A 22,320-nucleotide genomic window follows, 5' to 3' on the forward strand; every position below is an offset into this window, starting at 1 on the left:
GTATAAGTAACCTGGGTAGATAGACAGTAGTGCTAACAATTTACATTCACTTCCCAGTGTTCCTTCTCTGGGTGTAGTTATTTCTGTCCATCATTGATCAACTGGAAGTGAGTTGGATCTTCTTTATGTTGAAGATATCCACTTCCATCAGAATATATCTTCATACAGCACTGAGGTGTACAGCGATCTTCTGGTTCTATTCATTTCACTCAGCATCAGTTGATGTAAGTCTCTCCAAGCCTCTCTGTATTCCTCCTGCTGGTCATTTCTTACAGAGCAATAGTATTCCATAATCTTCATATACCATAATTTACCCAACCATTCTCCAATTAATGGGCATCCATTCAACTTCCAGTTTCTAGCTACAACAAAAAGAGCTGCCACAAACATTTTGGCACATACAGGTCCCTTTCCCTTCTTTAGTAATTCTTTGGGATATAAGCCCAGTAGTAGTACGGCTGGATCAAAGGGTATGCACAGTTTGATAACTTTTTGGGCATAGTTCCAAATTGCTCTCCAGAATGGCTGGATTCTTTCACAACTCCACCAACAATGTATCAGTGTCCCAGTTTTCCCACATCCCCTCCAACATTCATCATTATTTGTTCCTGTCATCTTAGCCAATCTGACTGGTGTATAGTAGTATCTCAGAGTTGTCTTAATTTGCATTTCTCTAATCAGTAGTGATTTGGAACACTCTTTCATATGAGTGGATATAGTTTCAATTTCATCATCTGAGAATTGTCTGTTCATATCCTTTGACCATTTATCAATTGGAGAATGGTTTGATTTCTTATAAATTAGGGACAGTTCTCTATATATTTTGGAAGTGTGAGACCTTTGTCAGAACCTTTAACTTTAAAAATATTTTCCCAATTTGTTACTTCCCTTCTAATCTTGTTTGCATTAGTATTGTTTGTACAGAAACTTTTTAGTTTGATGTAATCAAAATCTTCTATTTTGTGATCAGTAATGATCTCTAGTTCTCCTCTGGTCATAAATTCCTTCCTCCTCCACAGGTCTGAGAGGTAGACTATCCTCTGTTCCTTTAGATTATCTCATTCTTTATGCCTAAGTCATGGACCCATTTTGATCTTATCTTGGTATATGGTGTTAAGTGTGGATCCATATCTAATTTCTGCCATACTAATTTCCAGTTTTCCCAATAGTTTTTTCCAAATAATGAATTTTTATCCCTAATGTTGGTATCTTTGGGTTTGTCAAAGATTAGATTGCTATAGATGTACCCTTTTTTGTCCTTTGTATCTAATCTGTTCCACTGATCTACCGGTCTATTTCTTAGCCAATACCAAATGGTTTTGGTGACTGCTGCTATATAATATAGCTTTAGATCAGGTACACTTAGACCACCTTCCTCTGACTTTTTTTTTCATTAGTTCCCTTGCAATTCTCGACCTTTTATTCTTCCATATGAATTTTGTTGTTATTTTTTCTAGGTCATTAAAATAGTTTCTTGAGTCTGATTGGTATAGCACTAAATAAATAGATTAGTTTGGGGAGTATTGTCATCTTTATTATATTCGCTCGGAAGGAGCTTATATTCTAATGAGACAGACAACATGGAAGTCAGAACATAGAAGATAAATTCAGAGTAGATGGGAGGTAACCTTATTAGCAGATAACAGATGCCTACAATAAGCCAGATGTTCTAAATATTTTACAAATATTTCATTTAGTCCTCATAGTAACTTTGGTAGGTTGACACCATTATCATCATCTCCATTTTGCAGATGAAGAAACTGAAACAAAAAATATGAAGTGACTTGCTCAGTAAATGCCTGATTTTGGTTTTAAACTCCAGTCTTTCTGATTCTGATTTCTGATTCCAGGCCTAACATTTGAGCTAGACCAGGACTAGCACAGTGATTGGACCAGCAAACCTCTGAGAGAATCCTTAAATATCTTAAGACTTTTGTGACACATCCTCAAGACCCTCCAAAGCAGGGATAACTAGTGCTGAATGTAACTAAAGTTTTGCTTAGTAATTTTGTGCAATTATAAATAGGGATTTGAAAAGAATAATCTTCAGATACTAAATGAAAGATGTAGTATCCCATTCCTTTCGCTTTGGCTTTGTTCCTGGGTTTGGGAGTAAGTGAAGATGAGTTATTTTGATGTTAGTAAACTTTTTTACCCAATTGTTGACATAGTCTTTTCCTAATTAGGAATTGCTGTAGCTCTGAAGCAAGCCTTGGCACCTGAATTTAAGATTTATCAGCAACAAGTGATTGCCAACAGCAGGGCCCTGGCAGCAGCCATGATGGAGCTGGGTTACCACATAGTAACAGGTAAGTACTTGCACCATGTCTGTTAGAGATCCTGTCTATCATTTAACATGGAACAACTGAGTGGGTCTGGAGTTAGGAAGTCCCCAATACATACTTAGTAGTCCTGTGACTCTATTTACTTCAATTTTCTCATCTATAAAATGAGGATAAATAATAACACCTACCTTCCAGGGTAGGTGAGAATCTGATGATATAATAATCATAAAAGCCTTAGCACAGTGCCTTGTGAATAGTGAATGCTTATATAAAGGTTAGCTATTATTGTTTAGGGGCAGCCAGGTCTGGAGTCAGGAAGACTTGATATAGACACTTAATAGTTATGTGATCCTGGCCAAGTCACTTCACCCTGTTTGGCTCATCTGCAAAATAAACTGGAGAAGGAAATGGCACTTTAATATCTCTGCCAAGAAAACCCCGAATGGAGTCATGAAGAATTTGACATGATTGAAAAAGCTGAGCAACAGAATATATTGTCAGAAGAACCTATCTTGTCCAATTCTATTGTCTTTTTCTTTTTCAAGTTCAACTGTAGAAGACAGAATGAAGAATAATTGAGGAAAGGCAATTTTTATTTATTTTTTTCTTTCTATTTTTGGCAAGACTTGCCCAGGGTCACACATCTAGGAAGTGTTAAGTGTCTAAGACCAGATTTGACCTCAGGTCTTCCTGACTTTAGGGCCACATGCCATCTAGCTACCCTCCAACCCTATTGTCTTACAGTTGCCAAGGTCACACAATGAAGGTCAGAGCTTCCATTTGATCTAAGAACCTCTGACTCCAGATTGAGCACTTTCCTCACTATTTCACCTTGCCTTCCAAAGACAGAGGAGAGTTGTTGGGCAGTGGACTACTGATGGTGAGAGTCCTCCTTGCAGGCTGACTCAGGGCAGTGCTCTAGTGCCCCCCCAACTATGGGGGAGTCCCCCAGGCCTCCTCACCACCACTGAAGGGTGGTATTTGTGGAGAACATCCCATAAGAACTAGGAGCGCTATAAGAACTTTTTTTTGGTGGACAGTCTCAGCCATTGTCTCATCCAGGGAGAAGGAGGCCTGAGGCCATGCATGGTACCCTGGAAGGTGTGAGGAGAGGCTCCCCATCATCTACAGTCGAGTCTCAGGAATTACTCTTCTGCTGCCCTATGAAGTGAAGCAGATTTGCCTGTTAGTTTCACTTTGGCTTACTTCTATTTGAATTGTGTCTTCACTGAAAAAAAGTCTCTATATAGTAGCTGTACTCAAATATAGTAATTTTTTTGGGGGGGGGAAGGCAATTGGAGCTAAGTATTTTGTCTAGAGTCACACAACTAGTAATGTCTGAGACTGGTTTTAACTTAGGTTCTTCTGACTCCAGGGCAAGTGCTCTATCCACTATACCACCTAGCTGGCCCTATAATTTTGACTATTCATATCCTTCCACAAGGTCTTGTACATTCCCCCTCCCCCCCTTACTATATACTTCAGTTTGGAAGATAACCTAATGAGGACTCAGTAGAGATAGGATAGACAAAGGAAGACCCAGTAGACAAAGATGTATAAAGTGTACCTTTGAGGAGCTGACCTTTCACTTGGGGTCAGCAGCATGTAAACAGATAATTGGGAAACTAGGTGGTGAGGTAGATAGAGCACACACCTTGGAGTTAGGAAGACTCTTGTCTTTGTGAGTTCAAATCTGGCCTCAGACACTTATTCATTATCTAACCTTGGGAAAGTCACATAACCCTGTTTGCCTTAATTTCCTCATCTGTAAAATGAGTTGGGGAAGGAATGGCAAAACACTATAGTATCTTTGCCAAGGAAATTTCAAATGGAGTCTATTTCTTTTTAATTAAACATTTACATGTTTTATTTACATATACAATTCCAACAGAATAGCCCTACTGCTGTGTTTCTAATTCTTATCAATTAACTTCAATACATAACCAAAACCTTTATAGCTATTTTAAAGGATTATTCATTTACCAATGTGCTTATTTCAACAAAATAACCCTGTCAACCAGAGAGGGGCACATGCCTGAACATGCTCATTGAAGTTTATATTCCCCATCCTCTTTCTACCTCAACTTTAAAACAAATAGACCAAAAAATAAGAAAAAACCCCAGTGTAACTATTTACAATTTAGAGGAAATATAATCTTTGACACCTCAATTTTTAATGAAGAGCTGGGTGCTCTGCCCTCCCCCACCCCATTCCTAAGTGGATGAGAACAGCATTTGAAAGTGTTGTGCTGGAGCCTTGACATATGACTGATAAGCAGCATGGACCAGAGAGGTTGGCAGCAAATTGTTTTGTTGGTGAATGAGGTTTTGTAGGGACATTGTTCCCGAGTTTCCTATCCCTATCAGTTCCCTTAGGGATGATATTCTTTCCTGGCCCTGTAGCTTTGAATATTCATAGGGCCTTTTGGAAGGCACCTTTACTTTTTCTTCTGACAGCTCCTCTCTGGGACTTGGCTGATACCTATTCTGGGTTCTCTATGGCTTACATGATCCATGTGACAACTCTCTGACAGGACTGAACAACAAACGAATAAACATGATCCAAGATGAAGAGCAAAAGAGGCAAGGGAGAGATCAGCAAAGTGTTCTGGAATATTTGAGAAAGCAGAAAACATAACTTGGGGTAGTCCTATGGAGGAGACTGTAGAAGAGGTGACAATGGAATTGATATATGAAAGCAAGATAAAGATTTTTTTTTTTGGGGGGGGGGGGCGCTGAAACAATCGGGGTTAAGTGACTTGCCTAGGGTCACACAGCTACGAGGTGTTAAATGTCTGAGACCACATTTGAACTCAAGTCCTCCCGACTTCAGGGCTGGTGCTCTAACCACTGTATCACTTAGCTACCTAGCTGCCCCAAAATACAGATTTTTAAAGATGGAGAATAAGAGCATGTTCATTCCAGGCAGGGGAGTAGCATGTACGACCATAAGGAGACTAGCAATGGAAATACTGACTTTGGGGAACAATTTTCATTAGTTTACTTTGGGCTGTCTGAAGGATGGAATGGAGAGGAAAGAAACAGGAAGACCCGAAGATTTATAATAAATAGATACAAAGCTACTGTAAAGAGGCCCTATCATGAAATACCAGATAATGCCAGTATTAGTGAAGAGAAGGTATGGGATGTGAAATCTTCCATTGAAGCATAATCATCATTGGCACCTGATGTGACCCTGACCTTATGAACTAGGCTAATTGTGGATAACAAAAACAGTGAAATGTGCAGAAGGGATCCACTTTTGGGAGGGAAGATAGCTGAATACAGTTTTGGACATGTTTAGTTTCCTTTTTATGGAAGTATGTACTGTGATAAAAAGCAAGCTTGTTAGCATTTATTAAGTGCCTGCTGTGTACTAGGTACTATAAATCTGGGGATACAAGGAAGATAGTTTATGCTCTCAATGTGTTTAGTCTAATGGAACAGACAGGATGGGAGAAATACTTTCTTTTTTTCCTTTTAATAGTTTAATAAAACCACTTCCACTTCTTCAGTGACAAAGAGGGCCATCTACAGATGGGAACTGAATATGGACCACAACATAACATTCTTTTTCTGTTATTTGCTTGCATTTTATTTTTTTAGTTTTTTTTTTTTTCCTTTTTGATCTGATTTTTCTTGTGCAGTAGGATAACTTTGTAAATATGTATACATATATTGGATCTAACCTGTATTTCAACATGCATTGGACTACCTGCCAGCTGGGGAGAGGGTGGGGGTTAGGTGGGGAAAATTTGGAACAAAAGATTTTGCAAGAGTCAATTTTGGGAAAATTACCCATGCATATGGTTTGTAAATAAAAAGTTTTAATAAAAATAGTATTTAATATTTCCTCCCAGTTCCTTGTAAAACAGTTTTAAACATTTGTTTTTAAAACTTTGAATTCCAGATTCTTTCCCTTCTACACTGAGAAGATACATGTGAACTTATGCAAAACAGAAATATTGTTTTTATGTACAAACAAAATACATAAAGGGTAGGAATAATAAAGAAAAACACTAGCATTTAGGAGCACCAGGAAAGGCTTCTTGTAGGTGAAATTTTAGTAGGGACTTGAGGGAAGCCAGAAGGCAGAAATGAGGGAGAGAAGTCCAAGAAGGAGGAATAGTCAAGTAAAAATGCCAGTCTGGAAAAGCAGTGTCTTATGTGGACTACAGTAAAGAGGCCCAATACAATTGGGTAGCAAAATACATGGAGAAGAGGAAGGTAAGGATGGGACAGACTCTGAAGGGCTTTGAATGTCACAAAGAATTTTATATTTGATTCTGGAGGTGATGGGAAGCCAGTGAGAGAAAGGGAAGTGATAACTGAATGGAATGGACAGTGAGATCAATACGGAGGCTATTGAAACAGTTCAGATGGAAAGTGATGAAGGCAGCCCCAGGCTTGGAGCCACAGGGAGGCTACTTTGTGTGCAGGTCAATTCCTCAAAGATTTCCAAAGCTTGGAAAGAAGCCTAACTGTGGAGTCAAGGCTTCAGTCTGTTACTGCCTGTGTGACTCTATTTGACTCTTTGGTCTTCAATTTCCTTAATTATATAACATGAAGGTCCTGGACTAGAAGATCTCTAAAGTTCCTTCTAGCTCTTAAGTCTATGACTCGGTGATTCTTACTGATTTCCTTTACGTAGACAGACTTGGCTGGAGAACTGAATTGAGGTACCATGAAGAATCTTTATATTTCAAAATTTTCCCCAGGTGGTTCTGACAACCATTTGATTCTTGTGGACCTACGCAATAAAGGCACCCATGGAGGAAGGGCTGAAAAGGTGCTGGAAGCTTGTTCTATTGCTTGTAACAAGAACACCTGTCCAGGTAAGAATCTCTATCATCTAAATAACAAAAAAAACTTACATCCTTTCCCCCCCTCCATTTTCCTTACCTCCCAAGGACTCGTTTCCTTTAAGCTATAGAAAGTACATCATTCAGAGTAGTTAGAATTGGATAAGACCTTAAAGATTATCTAGCCCATCCCCTTCATTCTATAAATGAGAAAAGGGCCCAGAGAGACAAAAAGTATCTCCATAAATTACTAAGCAGTCAGGTTTGAACCATTGATTCATTTTAGTGTGTGTGTCTCATATCTTATAACTTTGGAATAGCATGTAGGAATTAGGAACACTTATTAAAGTGCAGAATTATATCATTAGGTATGAGTGTGATTTTTAGGGAAGAATTCACTTCTGTTTAGGGAATAATTTTCTCTAAAAAAAAAATCAGTCTCACAAACCTGTGAGTTGAGGAATGAGATTCTTTAAGAAATCACAAACTCCTTGTCAACTGGTTGTTTTTCAGCAAATAAGATTCTATGATGTTTCTATTAGGATAAGGATGTTCAGGTAATTTCTACAATGGGACAATACATAGCACCATCCTATATCCATTTCCTTCAGGACAAACCCTAACCCAACCAGGGAAATTTTCAAAATTAAGCTATAAGACTAAATTGTTCTAAGGATTAGATTGGGATATTTTCTTTTGCTCAGGAAGTTTTTGTAGCCACTTGAAAAAAGGTAGATATCTTGATGAAAGGATCAGTTTTCCAGATTTGTGGTTGCAGTGGTCTAAGAACTACTTTAAACAAAGTACTGGCTTATCCTCTGTAAGTATTACATAGTGGAGAAATAACTTTTGCTGTGTTCCCCAAGGCAACTTTTAAGCCAAAGATGTAACATCGTAACATTCATTTTTTTTGTAGTTCTTTCCTATAGCTGTTAGGACCTTGCTTGTTTCAAAATCATTTAGAAAGTTATATTAAAACACAGATAGATAGGATCTGGGCTAGAATTCTTACTGCAAGTTAACACTCTCAAGTATGGTTTTAAAGTTTGGCAAATGAGGAATTTGATGTTCTTCACAGGAGACAAAAGTGCATTAAGACCTAGTGGATTGAGACTAGGAACCCCAGCTCTGACCTCCCGAGGATTACTGGAAAAAGATTTCCACAAAGTAGCCCATTTTATTCATGAAGGTAAGAATGAGGCCTCAGGATGATGCTGAGTTTGTGGATTGCTGTAACTTGGGTTGAACAAATGCCTAGCAACAGAGTCTTGACTCCCACTAACTTCTCTGGTTATTGAAATACTGGAGGAGACTATTCACTGAGGACTGACTTCAGGGTTCCTCAGGCTTCGTAGGCAAAGTGCTGCAATCTGTTCAAGCAGTAGGTGAAGGGCTGGGTTAATAACCATTCATGTGACATGATATAGTAATACCAGTTCCCAGTGTGGACCTAAGACCCTTTCAGGAGGCCTGTGAGGTCAAAACTATTTTTATAATATTAAAACATTTTAATTTCTAATATAGTAAATATATTGATATCCATATAAAAAAAAAAAAAAAAAAAAAAAACTCTTAAAAAGTGTAAAAAGGTCCTGAAACCAAGTATTTGGAGAACTACTCCTCTGAACATAACACTCTCCTGGTGGTCTGTCCTGAACTTTTCCATACCTTTAGAATGTTTGTTACTCATGTCCAACTCTGTCACCCTGTGGACCATAGCACGCCAATGCTGTCCATGGGATTTTCTTGGCAAAGATACTAGAATGGTTTGCTATTACCTCTCCAGGAGATTAGAACAAACAGAGGTTACATCCCTTGCTTAGCCCAGGATCACAAAGCTAAATATCTGAGGATAGATTGGAACTCAGGTTTTCCTGACTCTAAGCCTAGCACTATATCCTTTGTCTTAAATGGGTCCAGACTTAAGATACAGGAATACATTGCTTTTTTTCTTTTCCTTAAAAGCCCCAAGACAGGCTGGCCCATGGGTTTAAAATACAAAATTTGTCAATCCCTCCTATAAACTGGAGTTTCAGAATAAGCAGATTTCTGATAGATCTTTTGATCCAGCAGTTGAGACTGAGCTATTGTTGCCAAGGCTGCAAGAAATAGTAGAAATCACTTACTTGTCTTCATTAAGTATATAAATGTCTTCATCTCAGTCAGCCTGCTTTAAGGTCTAGTGTGGTCCCTTCCCCTCATCTTATAGATTAAGAAACTGGAACCCAATGGCTTCCCTCTGGGTAGTCAGTGGCAAAGCTTGAATCTAGGTCCTCGGATCCCAAATTGGACTCTCTTGTCCAAAAGATCACTGTCCTTACTCTCCCTTTTGATGTTTTGGTTCACCAAGTTCAAGTTGTTAAGAAAGGAAACTTAGTTTTGATATGTAAAAATTCCTCACTGATTCAAGTGACGGATGAAGTCAGTAGGTCCCTCATTAAATACTTTTTAAATTAAGTAGAATGACTGACTCCTATTGAGATGATTACTGGATTTGACTTTGGTTCCACTCCTGGTTCTGGTACTTTGTATGGCCTCAGGAAACTTTTTTTTTTTTCTTCTGTTTCTTCAGAAAGTGAAGAGAGACTAAATGATAAGATCTTTCTGTGACTTGCAAGACTTACGTTATGGGAATTAGTCGTCATCTGCTAAATGTTAAAATAAAAAGCAGGTTCTTCTGATCACTTAGTGAAGTTGTTAGCTGGGCCTGCATCAACTTGATTTGTGAACAAAGGCCATCTTATTTCTGAATCTATTTTTGTTTTGGAGAGTATTATTATCATCTGGATTTATGTGTTTTGTACCACAGTTAACTGCATTGTAATACATAATATATAATTGTATACAATATATAATGTAAAATTGTCTTCAGCTTCTTGGTAAGCAGAGTAGCTTCATTATTATGATGTTGTTTTGCAGGAATAGAACTGACTCTGCAGATTCAGAAAGATCTTGGGCCCCAGGTCACCATGAAAGAATTCATGGAGAAACTTTCGGGGGATGTGAAGTATCAAGATCTTATCAAGGCCCTCAGAGACAAAGTGGAGAGCTTTGCAGCTGGTTTTCCTCTGCCTGGAATCCCTGATTTTTAAAATGAAACTTGGATGATGTCAGCAGTCTCTTGAATTTTAGAGCCAGATTGGAAATATTTAGCCTGATGGCTACCCAAGTGCCAAAAGCCTCCTTTTAAGGAAAGTAGGACAATGTATAATGGGGAGTGGGATGTATACTATATAAAGAGAGTGGAAGGAGAGGGGTTTTTGGGGGTGGGAGGGGATCTTTTTTAATGAGCTTTTTAAACATCTCTGCATTTTAAAAAAATTACCATTTGGCAGTCACTGAGGAATTCCAAAGGATGGTGTATAAACCATAATTCCCATTATTAGTCATTTAGGGGATACTTTACTAATTAGTGAATTTATTTTGAGTCACACTTATTAATTTTTGTATAAAAATTAGCGTTTTCTATGGCCATTCGGCCTTCATTCAAATGAACAGTGCTATAATGTAAAAATATTACTTAAATAATTTTACTTAACCTTCCCTGCAGTACTCAGTTGGCTTGTTCATAACTTTGTTGCAGCAGCTAGGAAAACACCCATGTTAATAGCTTGTAAAAGTTACTCAATCTCAGTATCATGTTGTTTAGCAGAATGTCAGAAGAATTGAATCATGTACATTTTAGAGAGGAAATTATTCTGAAGCTTCAATTAAGTATATTATTACAAGCCTGACAAGTTTGTGTCTGGTACACCATTATGAAGAAAGAGCTCAAAGCACCTTATGAATGCTTTAATCCTCGAACTTTGGAGAGTAAAGTGGCAAGTGTGACCTTTATTTCTAGAAGAACAGATCACAGATGATTTGCCGATTACTTGCAGTAATCGCTTTATATTCCAGTGTGACATATTGGTCTATTCCCTACAATCAAGACATCTTAAACTGGTGCCTTCCAATGAAACTTTTTCCAACAGCTGAGTGCAAAACAGTAATGACCATTTTTAATAAGCACAATAAAATTAACCACAGAATGTGACAAGAATTATAGCTTTAAAAATACAACCAAATTTATATTTCAAAAATATTTGAACTCAAATAAATTAATTTTTTACAGTACATTTCTTATACTATTCATTTGGCATTAACTCATACTTGTGCAGCTACACCTAAAATGATATTACAGACATGCCAAGAATACTACTTCCATTGGGCACTTGTTTAAACTATCGCTTATACAATGATCTGTACACACACAAATACAAACAAGTGAACATGCAATAGTAAAATAGTTTTCCTTTAAAATAAGTGAGAATTCATCACAGCCCATGTTCCTACCTGAAAGGCAATATTTATCTCAACCCAATTAGTATACCAAACTCCAGTGTTTGAATTGTCAGAGGGTGAGGTTGTACCCTGTAGCTCTGCCTCCTCACATAAATCAGCCCATCACTGCTGGTTTTGACTCATCACATTTAATGGAAATAGGTACTTTAGAATCATCCCTGTGGGTGACTGATTCACCAGTTTTCCCATTTTTGCTTCCATCTGGGTTCTGGCATCAGTAATGAATTTTGTACAATGGTCTAAAGTGCACACACGCATACAGTAAATCACTCCCTGCTCCTTAAAGTGATGAACATATTTATAGAACGTGAATTGACAATTTGCACTGCTGCTTAGGAAAAGTTCATTTCTTCTACTTGAGTAAAGAACAAGCTACTGACCAGAGCCCAACAGTTGCAGGCAACTTGGCCTCAGGTCTTTTCCTAACCTATGAACTTTGACCTTTTAACTTTTTTGAACTATCCTGCCTTCCTTCCCAGAAGTATAACAGAACATAAGTGCTCATTGAGTCAAGACCACAAGCTTCTAAAAGCAGAGGCAGCTCAAGATGTTGGAATTTTCAACTGCATTACATTCCACCTTAGGAGCAGAGAAAACCCTGTTGCCTCCCTCTTTTTACCAAATGAATTTTTTTATTTCTTAACACAAAGCACAGTATTGGGGAAAAGCCAGAAAACGAGTTCAACTTAAAATATAAATCAACACATCCTTTCTGAACTTTTAGGGAGGCGAACTTGAGAAAAACAACTTTTTGTTGACATTCTTCCAAATGGCTGCCCTGATGAATTCTATTAGTCTGAGAAGATGTGTCCAGTTGTTGCACTGACAAATATCACAAAGGTAACACTACAGACTATGACTGACATGCAACACTGAGGATCTGTTGGGAGGATACATGCTCTTGGTATTGACAAAAAACCAGACTATTTAAAAGCAAGCAATCATTTTTGCTTAGAGACACTTCATTAAACCTTAGCAGCCCTGGCAAGCAGATTAAAAACTGATGGCCCCCTCTAGAATCTTAAAATGAGATCAGGTTATTCACGTAGGTTTTAATTATGCTGTATGACATTCCAAATAAAGATCTTGGAAAATTAAAAGTATTCTTTGAAAAAAGATAATTTCCAGCCGGGTTGACTGAAGACCGTAATAAATCTTAAAATTGAGAAATAGGTGCACCCAATTTTTCCAGGTAACATTTATGTAAAAACAAAACTATCCAACTTAAGAAGGGGAGTATTTGGTTAGGGGAAGCAATAAAGCAGGAAATAGGAGATTAATATGGCTTTATACAGGCTTTTTGTTTTAATTTCCTAAAAAGGATTTTAAAACATATACGAATAAATCCTTAACAAGTCCGATGATCAGGTTTCTATCACCTAATTCTCGCCTTAGTCGTTTTCTCCAAAAAAGGGTAGTATAAAAAAAGAAAATACTGAAACTAGACTAAAATCTCCAAAAAAAAAAAAAAAAAAAAAAAAAAAAAAAAAAAAATCTGTTACCTAAAAATGAATCTTGATTAAAAAGTGAGACTGTTACCTAGATTCTGGGACGTGATTAATTACTTAAATTTGAGTTTTCTTTTTGAATGTTTTCTATGATATTTATTGTATTGATTACAAAAAAAAAAAAAAACCTGAAGTTTTTTTAGCATTTATAACTCATATCCCTCCGTTCCCCTCCCCCAATTAAAAAAAAAAAAAAAAGCTGTCTATTAGATTCAACTTTCTGAAATGGAAAAAGTGTTAACAGGCCTTGCCATAGAATGCATTTAAGCTAAATTCCACTTTGTGGGTGTGTTAAATATTTATTACCAAACCCCTGATAATTTTTCAAAACCTGTTTAAGAAATAATTTTACTGAATAATATTTTTGGAATTCATATTCCCTAAAGTTATTTTCCAATTGGAATATAGCCACAACACTTAAGTTTACCCTTCTTAATGATAACTTTTGTTAAGTTTTTTTTAAAGAGGCTTTTAGAGTCATAAGCTACACTCCGATTACTGTAGAAAAAAAGTCTGTTCTATTATAATGGTTTTTCCTATCTTACTGTCCACAATTTTGGTTACACCTTCTGATGCCATTAATGTCAAGATTGGGAAGGAGCCCCTTTCTTCACTCCTATCCCCCAAAGAGCTCTATTCAAAAACCACCATAGTGACTTAAGCCAAATGTACCACAAATCAGAAATGGAAGCAGTTACATTTTCCTTTTGCTTCAAAGGAGTCCTGAAGTGGAAAGCTTAAAATTCAAATAGAAACAGCAGCTCTTTCATCATTCTTTTTCTCTAAAGAGAAACTGCAGCTGCATCTGCAGTTGAAATAGCAGTTTCGTGGATATGCAAAAGCACAATATGACCACCCAACTAAGATACACCAACATTTGACAAATGTGAGGCAAAACTCTCTGATATAGGTCTATGTCATAAGCAAAATTTATGTCTCATGTTTCAAAGGCACCAGGAACCTTTCTCCTATGCTTTTTGCTATGTAGTGGGAAAGAAAGGGGGGGGGGGGGGGAAGGAGAAATAATCTGAAGATATCCAAGCTGCTCCATCATGAAAAAGTCCCCAAGTTTATCAATTTGACAAGCAACATTGTACTGGAAGTAGGGAAAGGGAGAAGAGATGGCTTTCCCACTGCTCTCACATAGAACAGCTGGGGGAATGAGAAAGAAAAAACAAATCTCTTCTTGTCATTCTCTTTCTTTGGGAGAGGGCACAACACAAATGTCACGGTATTGAAAAATTCATCGAAAAGGAAAAGCATGCTGCCCTAGGGGCAATAGCTGGATGAAGCTTAGCTTCAAAGAAACCCTTTGAGTTAGGACACTAGGGTCCTGACATCAAACTTGAACAAGAGGAAAACACAAACCACCTAAGAATCTTCCATTGATACTGGCTCAATGGCAATATCACATTCAGTACAGAATTCAAGATTGCTTCATATCTGCAAACACATGTTTTTGTGGAATAAATTAAAAACAGCAAAATCTCATGGCTGGGAAGAAAAAATAGTATTCTTTGAAAACACTAAAAATTTCAAGGTTTCAAGAAAACATTTATCTCCACATTCTGGTGGCAGGTGTGAGGGAGTGTATATGTGTGAGGAAGTAAAGATAAAAACCAAGAGTAATATCTAATCATGACATAGAGGCAGAGAATTAAATGCAACTCCCTGCCAACTTTAAAAAATCACCTATAAACCCTTTGTGAGATGGAGGCCACACTATGAAAACAAAAACAGGTCAAGAGATAGGCACTATCCTCTCCAGACCATCATCTGGCTAAAATTCAGGGAATTTTAGAACACAAGAAAACTGCTAGTCACAAAACAGTGAAATGAACCAAAACCTGTAGTCCAGCTAGCAAATTACACTTTCTGAGAGGCTTGTAAAGTTGTAAAGGCTTAATGGATAAAAGGATTTGGAGTTGACAGTGTTGATCCATAGTTTTTACACTTCCCCAGAGCTTTGCCATGACAGCAAACGAACTAAATCCTGATCAGAGAGAAGCCAGTACAACAAAATCATGTGAATTACCCATTACTAGCTTGATGGTACTGGTCAAACTGGTACTTTTGGCCCCACCCACTCCATGTTCTTGATCTTGCTCTTGGTTATCCTGGAATGCTTCAAACCACTGTCTTCCAATTACTACTGCTGACACTTTGCATACCTAAGCTCAAAAAGTCTGTTTGGGAATACCCCTCCTAGCCCTCCCCCCAGGACTGAACAGTGAAACAGGCAGACAAGGCACAGATGGATCTCTCTGGGCATGAGAAATAACAAGATTCTAACATACATTCATCATCAGTCAAGGGGGGCATTTTCTCAAACTGCCTAGTCAGTAGGTGCTTTCAAAATGGCAGCTGCTGTGCTTTCACTCTCCCCATTTCAGGGATCAAGGAGCAATCAGTTTCTTGGGACTGCATTTAAATACCTCCTTTGAATACAAGTCTCTAGGAATGTCAGATAATTACAGGGCCACTTCCAATTACCTGAGGTCTTAATGAAAAGACATTAATGTACAAATTATGTATTAAGTTTCTATTTGCCATAGTTAAATTAGTTTCCCTGGTCATTTTGCCCCTCAATGTGATGAAGGTTTGGCTGGATTCCTTTTTTGAGTTTTCTATGCTGCCTTGTAGTTTTGATGTAGCTTACAGTAAGTTTTTTTTAAATATCAAGGAATATTTTCGCTTTAATGGACCCTTGTCCCCATTGCTGTAAAATGAAGAATTTGGGGGCCTGATCACATAAAACAAATGACACAACAAAGAACTTAATGGTAGCTGACTGCCCTCTTAAATATCTTCAGAGAAAGCTCTGCTGTGGAAAATATCCCACATTTGGTTCCTGAGTATCAGGAACCTCTTAAACATCTGCATTTCCCCAGCTGGAGAGGTCCTGATGCTACTAACATTTTTCATCATCTAATTTTCTTTTCCAATGAGTAGCAGAAATAGAAAGTCAAGCTCAGGCAAATGTTCAGTCATCCTCACTGCACCCTCTTACCCTAAAGTCATATATGTTTCTGTTATAACAGCTGGGAATAGGCCTAGATTTTGTACAAAAAGCTGGGAACATAATCAAACCTGAGCATCGAATGATTAGGCCTGACAGGCTCTTGGATATATTGCAGCTTGAGCAGCTCAGCCAAATATTGCACCACTTTGACATCCTCATTCACTAGGCCCAGGTGGAGCTTCAAGAAATTCACCTGTCGGCCTACCACAGACTGCTCTGTCTCCTTCTCATTGATGGGCAAGTGTAAGTGATGACAGAAAGCATAGAGAAAGGCCTTAGAGCATAGCTGGGTCAGGACGCTCTGTACATGCATGTAGTAGGTGCTCCCCCGTTTGATCTGGGTTCTGTGATCTGCCAGGCGGGGCACTAATGTGCCCCGGTACAGTGGGCACCGCAATGTTTTGTTGTCCAAATCTAGTATGCTAGTGTAACGGCTGTATCGGTTCAGGGAATGGAGGATGTTGACACCAGCTGGAGAAACCACTCTGAAATAGATAGGCAAAGATTAGTAAGGACAGTGAGACCCAAAAATCTAAGGAGACAAATCAGGAAAATTAAATGAATTGGGTATCTTCAATGATCTCTTGATTTTGTAGTGGCTTCCAGATTTGAAAGTTTCTCTGGAAACCAGAGTTTACCTTTACAGAGAGGTTCACTCAAAACTAAAGGAGCAAGTATTGGCTAAAATAACCTTTCACAATGTTTTCTACCTTTGAGATCTCTTTATTTCTTTATGCTACTGGTCACCTGAGTATATTCAATTTCCTTATTCACTTACCCATAGAAATCTTCATTATTTGGATGATTGGAAAACTAGAATTAGGATCATGGCATTCAAGGATTACAATGTCATTTTGAATTCAATGAACACTTAACAAAAGTCCACCATATGCCAGGCACTGGATAACACAAAGATCATCTTCACCTTCTTAAATACTTAACAACATCATCCCTTTCATTTCACATTTTTACTCTGCCCCCTCCCCATCTCTTCTCTGTCTCTATAGTTCAAAGTCTCCCCCATGAATAATTTTCCAAGATAAAACAATTCTTGTTTAAAATATCACTTGTGAGGTAAAAGGACAGGGACAAATGCCCCCATTTTGTAAATAGGTGAATTGAAGTTAAGATAATCAATAACCTGAGCCTATTCATTTTTTCTCTAGGAGTTTTGGCAAATTTTCAAGTTGCCTTTCTTTTGACAATTGCCCTCTTTTATGGGTACCCTCCCTTCTTTAGCCAATTCTTTCAAACCCTTCAAGTTTTTCCTAAAAAGTCTGAATAAGTAAGACAAAAAATATGGAGAAAAATCTAAAAACTATCATCTACCTCTGCAGTAGGTGTACTTTACATTCCATTTCTGTCTTACACGAATATTTTAATATTAAAGCTTGTCATGTCAGTAATTCTCAAACTTCACTAATTTGAGTGGGGGAGGAGGCAGAAGAGAGATGTTAAAGTTAAAAAGTCTGAATCAAATTCATCCTGTAAATTGTTGACAAAGTATTCCCAAACAGAAGTCCAACAGTAATGAACACATCAGAAATATTTGTAACAGGTAGTTAAAAATGTTGCATATAATCAGTGTCCTAAGTACTTAAAATTATCTCATCAGGGTTAAACATGTTCTCTGTGTTAGCTATGGAATGGGAGGCTAGGTCACCTGATTAAAGGAATTTCAGGCACCAGCCAAGCAGATGAGAAAGGTATTAGGGAGGAAGGAGTGGGATTTGGGGAAAGAGCTTTGCCAGGTCCCTTCAAATCACACCCAGTTGGCTGAAATCTATTTTATCTCCTGTTTTGAGACCTGCTTAAGAGACTATATGAATTAGTGCCCATTATCGACCTTATTAAGAAGTTGTATCTCTAATCATTTACCTCTGTAAGCCAATAAGTTTCCACTTCTGAAAATCCATTATGTGCAAAGGGGAAGAGACCCAGTATTTCACAGGTTTGGCATACTTGCCATAGTTGGGAACAAAGATGGAGAGAGCTGTTACAAGCTTCTTCACTATTGCTTCATCTTCCCCTAGCACAATAAGAGTCCTTCCACTAAGCAGAGAATAAATTGCAGGGTGTGCAAAGGGGTACTGCCTAATGAATTTTAAGGCATTCTGCCCAGCCTTTTTTTTATGCCTCTCTGAGAAGAGGCCAATGTGATGGGCAGGAGAAGGAGTCCTATCTGAACTGGTAGATGCTGCACTGCTAATGTAGCTGGTGGAATCTCCATATTCATTAAGGCTGATCTTATTGAGATCCCTGCTGCTTCTCAGACAGCTTGGGTCCAGGTCATAAGGAGAAAGGCCTTCCGTTGTATTCTCCTGGCAAGAAGAGTTGATATCATCCACTGAGAAGTCCACGTGAAATCCCTGTTGCCTCTCCTTATAACGCTGTGGGGGGATGCTGACCACTCCATCTTCATCGCAGTGTTTTTGTGTTTGGTCAGAATTTGGTATGAGGAGACTTGAACTATCTTTTCCAATACAACAAGCAGAATCTGTTTGTGCTAAGGTGTTTTCTAAATTGCCCTCTGTCTCACCAAAATCCTGTTGGCTGACACTTGCACTAAAATGAATAGCTCCTTCATCATCATCTGCATAAGGCTCTTCCACATAAGGTTCCTCATTAATGGCACTTGGGTAACTTGCCTTAAAGTCATCAGGGATCAAGGCCTCTGAGGGACAAGTGCTAAGAACCTCAATGCTGTCTTCACTGATAGTCCTTCGGCTGACTGCTTTGCTTCGGACCACCTGAGGGCTCAATGGGACAGTCAAGCTTGCCTGACTGTCTGACTTAGATAAAACAGAAGTAGACTTTTCAGTGCCCAAAACTTCAATGCTTTCCCCACTACTGATGCTTCCTTTCATATCCATATCAAGGTAATCCAAGTTCTCGGGATGATCATAAATGCTAGCTTCTGTTACCTCAGACTCTTTGAATTCATCTCCAACTTCCTGTTCCATCTTGATAAGTACAGACTCCACACTGGACTTGAAAGATCCCACATTAATTAACACTTTAGGAATTGGACAATCATCCAAAGATCTGGAGTGCAGCTTGTCTTGACTGTACTCCATTGGCATATTTTCTTGTTTCTCTGCTATTTTATCATCTAAAGTTACCAAGTCTTCAAAGAGGAAGTTAGTTATACGTTGTTGTTTCAAAAGGGCTCTGTCAATCTGGCTGGTCAAAAGATAACACAGATCTCCTCTAAACATACGTTCAATGTGATTCAACTGAGCCAAGGTCTGGGTGAAGAATTCAGTGTCACAAAGTTCTTCCAAGGTTTTCAGCTTTTTGTCAAAACATTTAGCAGACTTTGCCTTGATGAGCTTGGGGGTATATGAGGTTCTCCGCCTATAAAGATTTCTTTCAGTAGGTTCATCAGGGTTAGAGGTAGAGGATGCCTGGTCAGCTGATTGATCCTGGGCACATTCTGGCTCACATGGATAGCAATCAGATGCCTTCAGTTTTCGTTGAGGATAAGATCTGATTTGCTTTAATAGGTCTTGGTGTTCAATAATAGATTTTTCCACACTGGCCAACTCGTTAGCCTTTTCAATGGCCTGAGAGGAGTAAAACCATTTGTCACTGGCTTTTTTCTGGATCTCTGTTTCAGTGTGAAGCACTGTCCTAGTGTAATCCAGATCTTTCAATTTCTTTTCAAGTTCATTTGCAAAAGCTTTTCTATTGCCTTTCTTCAAGCACTCTGAAGCCTTGGAGAATTCAGCTGAGAGCTCTTGGAACTGCTGCATGATTTTATGTTCATCAGTGGAAATATAGGCCATGCAAAATGGCCTAACGAAACCTCTGGCCTCCAGATCATAAAGGGTGAGATGATGCACATAAGCAAAAGCTCCTTCCTTTGAATCCCCCAGTACAACCTTGGAGTCTTCAACAAAGTTCAGCTTGGGATAGGCACAGCCAGATGGATGCCCCACAAAGGAGGCCTGGTAATCCACAGACATGATCCGGAGGGAAAAGTAGTTAAGATCAAAAGTGCCAAAAACTTTGGTATCATCAGGGATGGTCAGCAAGGGCTGGGGTCCCACCTGCTCTGAGAACTCGGAGATGAGAATAAAATCCCGAGAAAATTTGGCCCCTGACAGCTTAGACCACGGGTTCGCCCCCTGGTTTGCAAAGGGGAACAGGGGTACAGAGTATTCCTCTGGCAGGGCCGGCTCATTGTAAGGTTCCTCCTCGTATTCTTCCTCTTTGGTAAAAGCCACCACATCAGGGGCGCTGATCATATTTCCAGTTATGGTAAAAGGGCATGAGGAAGGAGAAGTGAAAACTGAGAAGTCAATCAAAAACACAAGGAGAACTAATGAGCAGAGGGCTCCGGGGACAGGGAGGGCTCTCGGGAGCTCCCCTAGCACGGCAGGCTCCCTGGCGGCAGCCCCGGGGTTCGCGCCCCCCGCTCCTCACAACATCTGGTTCCTCCAGGGACTTCGGTATCCTCATCCAATCGAGTCCCTCGTGCCTCGGGGTCCCCCGAGGCCGGGTTCTGGGCCAGTCGGTTGGCTCCAGTCCCTGGGGGGGTTAAAAGCAAGGAAGGTAAAGCCTTGTCCTCCTCTCCTCCAGCCCGCAGCTAACTCACCCCTCGCCGGGCAAAGCTGGACCCGAGAAATCAGAAGCAAGGTCGCCGGCGTACCCACCTATGCCGCCGCTTCCCCGAGTGGGCTCCTCTGCCCGAGGCTGCGGGCGGCCACGGAGTCCAGTGAAGCTTTGCAGCCGTCCCCGCGACCGAAACTCGCAGGAACGAAACCGTCCCGTATTCTCGGACGCCACAGTGGACAGCCAGCTACTGAGGGGTCGCCATCTTAGGATCACATGACCCAACGAGCAACACTTTCGTGAACCGGAAGTACCTACGTATACCTTCTCACGGAAAAGCATTATGGAAAGATAAAGGAAGAAGAGAAAACGAAAGTGATAAAACGTTAGATGGGCCGGACGGAAAAAGGACTGGGAACCAACTGGGAAGTGTTCCTATGGGCAGAAAATCCCAAGGAAGAGAGAAAAGGCCTATCGTGGAAAACTGTTACGCCCCTGCGCCCGGGCCTCCTGGGAGTTGTAGTCGCCTACCCACCACGAAAAACAGGAAGCTTAATGGCCGGTGAAAAGCAACCTCGCTACAGGACAAATTGTCTCGGGAGCTGTGGTACAGCTCCTGGAAACTGAACGGCAGGCGCAAAGCAACTACATTCTAGAGCATCCTGGGAGTTGTAGTCCCCAATCCGGGAGCAACCGATAGTTGGGTGTTTAGTGGAAATGTAAAACAACTACACTGTGGGCCGCGGAATCCTGGGAGTTGTAGTCCGCTATACTTGGAGCGACGGGCATCCAATGGTCAGTGCACGAGAAAAGCCATCATACCGAGAGCCAAGGCATCCTGGGAGTTGTAGTTCCCGTTACCCAGAGCGACGGGAAGTTGAGTGCCTTGGGCTGCAGTTTTGCCGGGCGGGAAACATTCGGACCTGCTGCTGAGACCTCTAGGGGCCACGTCTGTGCCTGAGAGCGTCCGCCCGCGTCACTTTGTCAGGATGAGTTGTTGGGGCTTGTCCTGGCTATTTTAATTCGCCCCCCTTGGAGATCGGGAGTGGACGTGGTGGTGATTGGGTGTGGTGGGACCAGGAAACCTGAGCGCTGTAGCGGAGTTAAGCTGCAAGTGAACCCCGGGACCGGGGCCGGGATCATGCGCGGGGGTCGAGGTTGCGAGCCCGTTGCCTCGGCATGATTTTTCTTGCCGTCCGCGTAGGCCTCCGCGCCGTCCGGGGCCTGTCGGGGCTGCAGTGCCGCACTTTGTCTCAGGACGCCATGGAGGCGGCTTTCCGAGGCTGCCGCCGAGTCCTCTGTGTGGCGGAGAAGAATGACGCGGCCAAAGGCATCGCGGACCTTCTCTCCTGCAGCAGGATGAGGAGGGTGAGTGACCGGGGCGGTCCTGGCCGGCCTCTGGGAGCGTCTGTCTTACAGCTAACCTGGAAGGGAAGGGCTCATTTTACAGTGGGGGAGACTGAGGCAAATAGCTTACGTAACTCCCCCAGGATCACTCCGGCAGAAAGTGTTTGAGGCAGGATTCGAACCCCAGAATCCCAAGTCCTGCACTCCCTCTCCTTTTCTCCTCCTAGAGCTGTCACATTACTCGCTGTGCAACCTAAGAAACAATTGATTTGCATGGAAAACACACTTTGCTTTCCGGTTTGCATGAAGGCAGAGTTCCATGGGAGTAATTGTCATAAAGATTGGCATTTATGTGCTACTCCTACTGGGTGCAAATTGCTGCACAGCTATTCTCATGGGATCCTCCCAGCAGCCCTGGGAGTCCGAGCGGTTGTGATCTCCATTTTCCAGCTGGA

The 22,320-nt window shown here is 40.3% G+C and overlaps 3 protein-coding genes across 5 annotated transcripts in view; 2 read left to right on the forward strand and 1 right to left on the reverse strand.

Moving 5' to 3' along the window:
* SHMT1 (serine hydroxymethyltransferase 1) overlaps window positions 1-11,203 on the forward strand; it is a 50,168-nt gene extending 38,965 nt beyond the window's left edge. For all 3 annotated transcript variants that reach the window (XM_074298299.1, XM_074298382.1, XM_074298214.1), the window contains exons 9-12: window positions 2,187-2,309; window positions 7,004-7,120; window positions 8,166-8,276; window positions 10,007-11,203. In XM_074298299.1, the coding sequence (XP_074154400.1) occupies window positions 2,187-2,309; window positions 7,004-7,120; window positions 8,166-8,276; window positions 10,007-10,179 (524 nt within the window). In that variant the 3' untranslated portion in view covers window positions 10,180-11,203. The remainder of the gene's footprint in view (window positions 1-2,186; window positions 2,310-7,003; window positions 7,121-8,165; window positions 8,277-10,006) is intronic.
* SMCR8 (SMCR8-C9orf72 complex subunit) lies at window positions 11,121-20,870 on the reverse strand. The gene is made up of 2 exons (XM_074297790.1): window positions 17,840-20,870; window positions 11,121-16,446 (listed from the first exon to the last, which is right to left on the reverse strand). Exons 1-2 carry the CDS (start codon window positions 20,209-20,211, stop codon window positions 15,993-15,995), a joined length of 2,826 nt encoding a protein of 941 aa, XP_074153891.1. The 5' UTR covers window positions 20,212-20,870; the 3' UTR covers window positions 11,121-15,992.
* Window positions 20,871-21,404: 534 nt separating this feature from the next.
* The window catches only part of TOP3A (DNA topoisomerase III alpha), a 43,848-nt gene continuing 42,932 nt past the window's right edge, over window positions 21,405-22,320 (forward strand). Inside the window, exon 1 of the mRNA XM_074297666.1 lies at window positions 21,405-21,886. Coding sequence (XP_074153767.1) covers window positions 21,698-21,886 — 189 coding nt within the window. The 5' untranslated portion in view covers window positions 21,405-21,697. The remainder of the gene's footprint in view (window positions 21,887-22,320) is intronic.

The sequence above is a fragment of the Sminthopsis crassicaudata genome, chromosome 1 (assembly GCF_048593235.1).
Source record: "Sminthopsis crassicaudata isolate SCR6 chromosome 1, ASM4859323v1, whole genome shotgun sequence".
Lineage (NCBI taxonomy): Eukaryota > Metazoa > Chordata > Mammalia > Dasyuromorphia > Dasyuridae > Sminthopsis > Sminthopsis crassicaudata.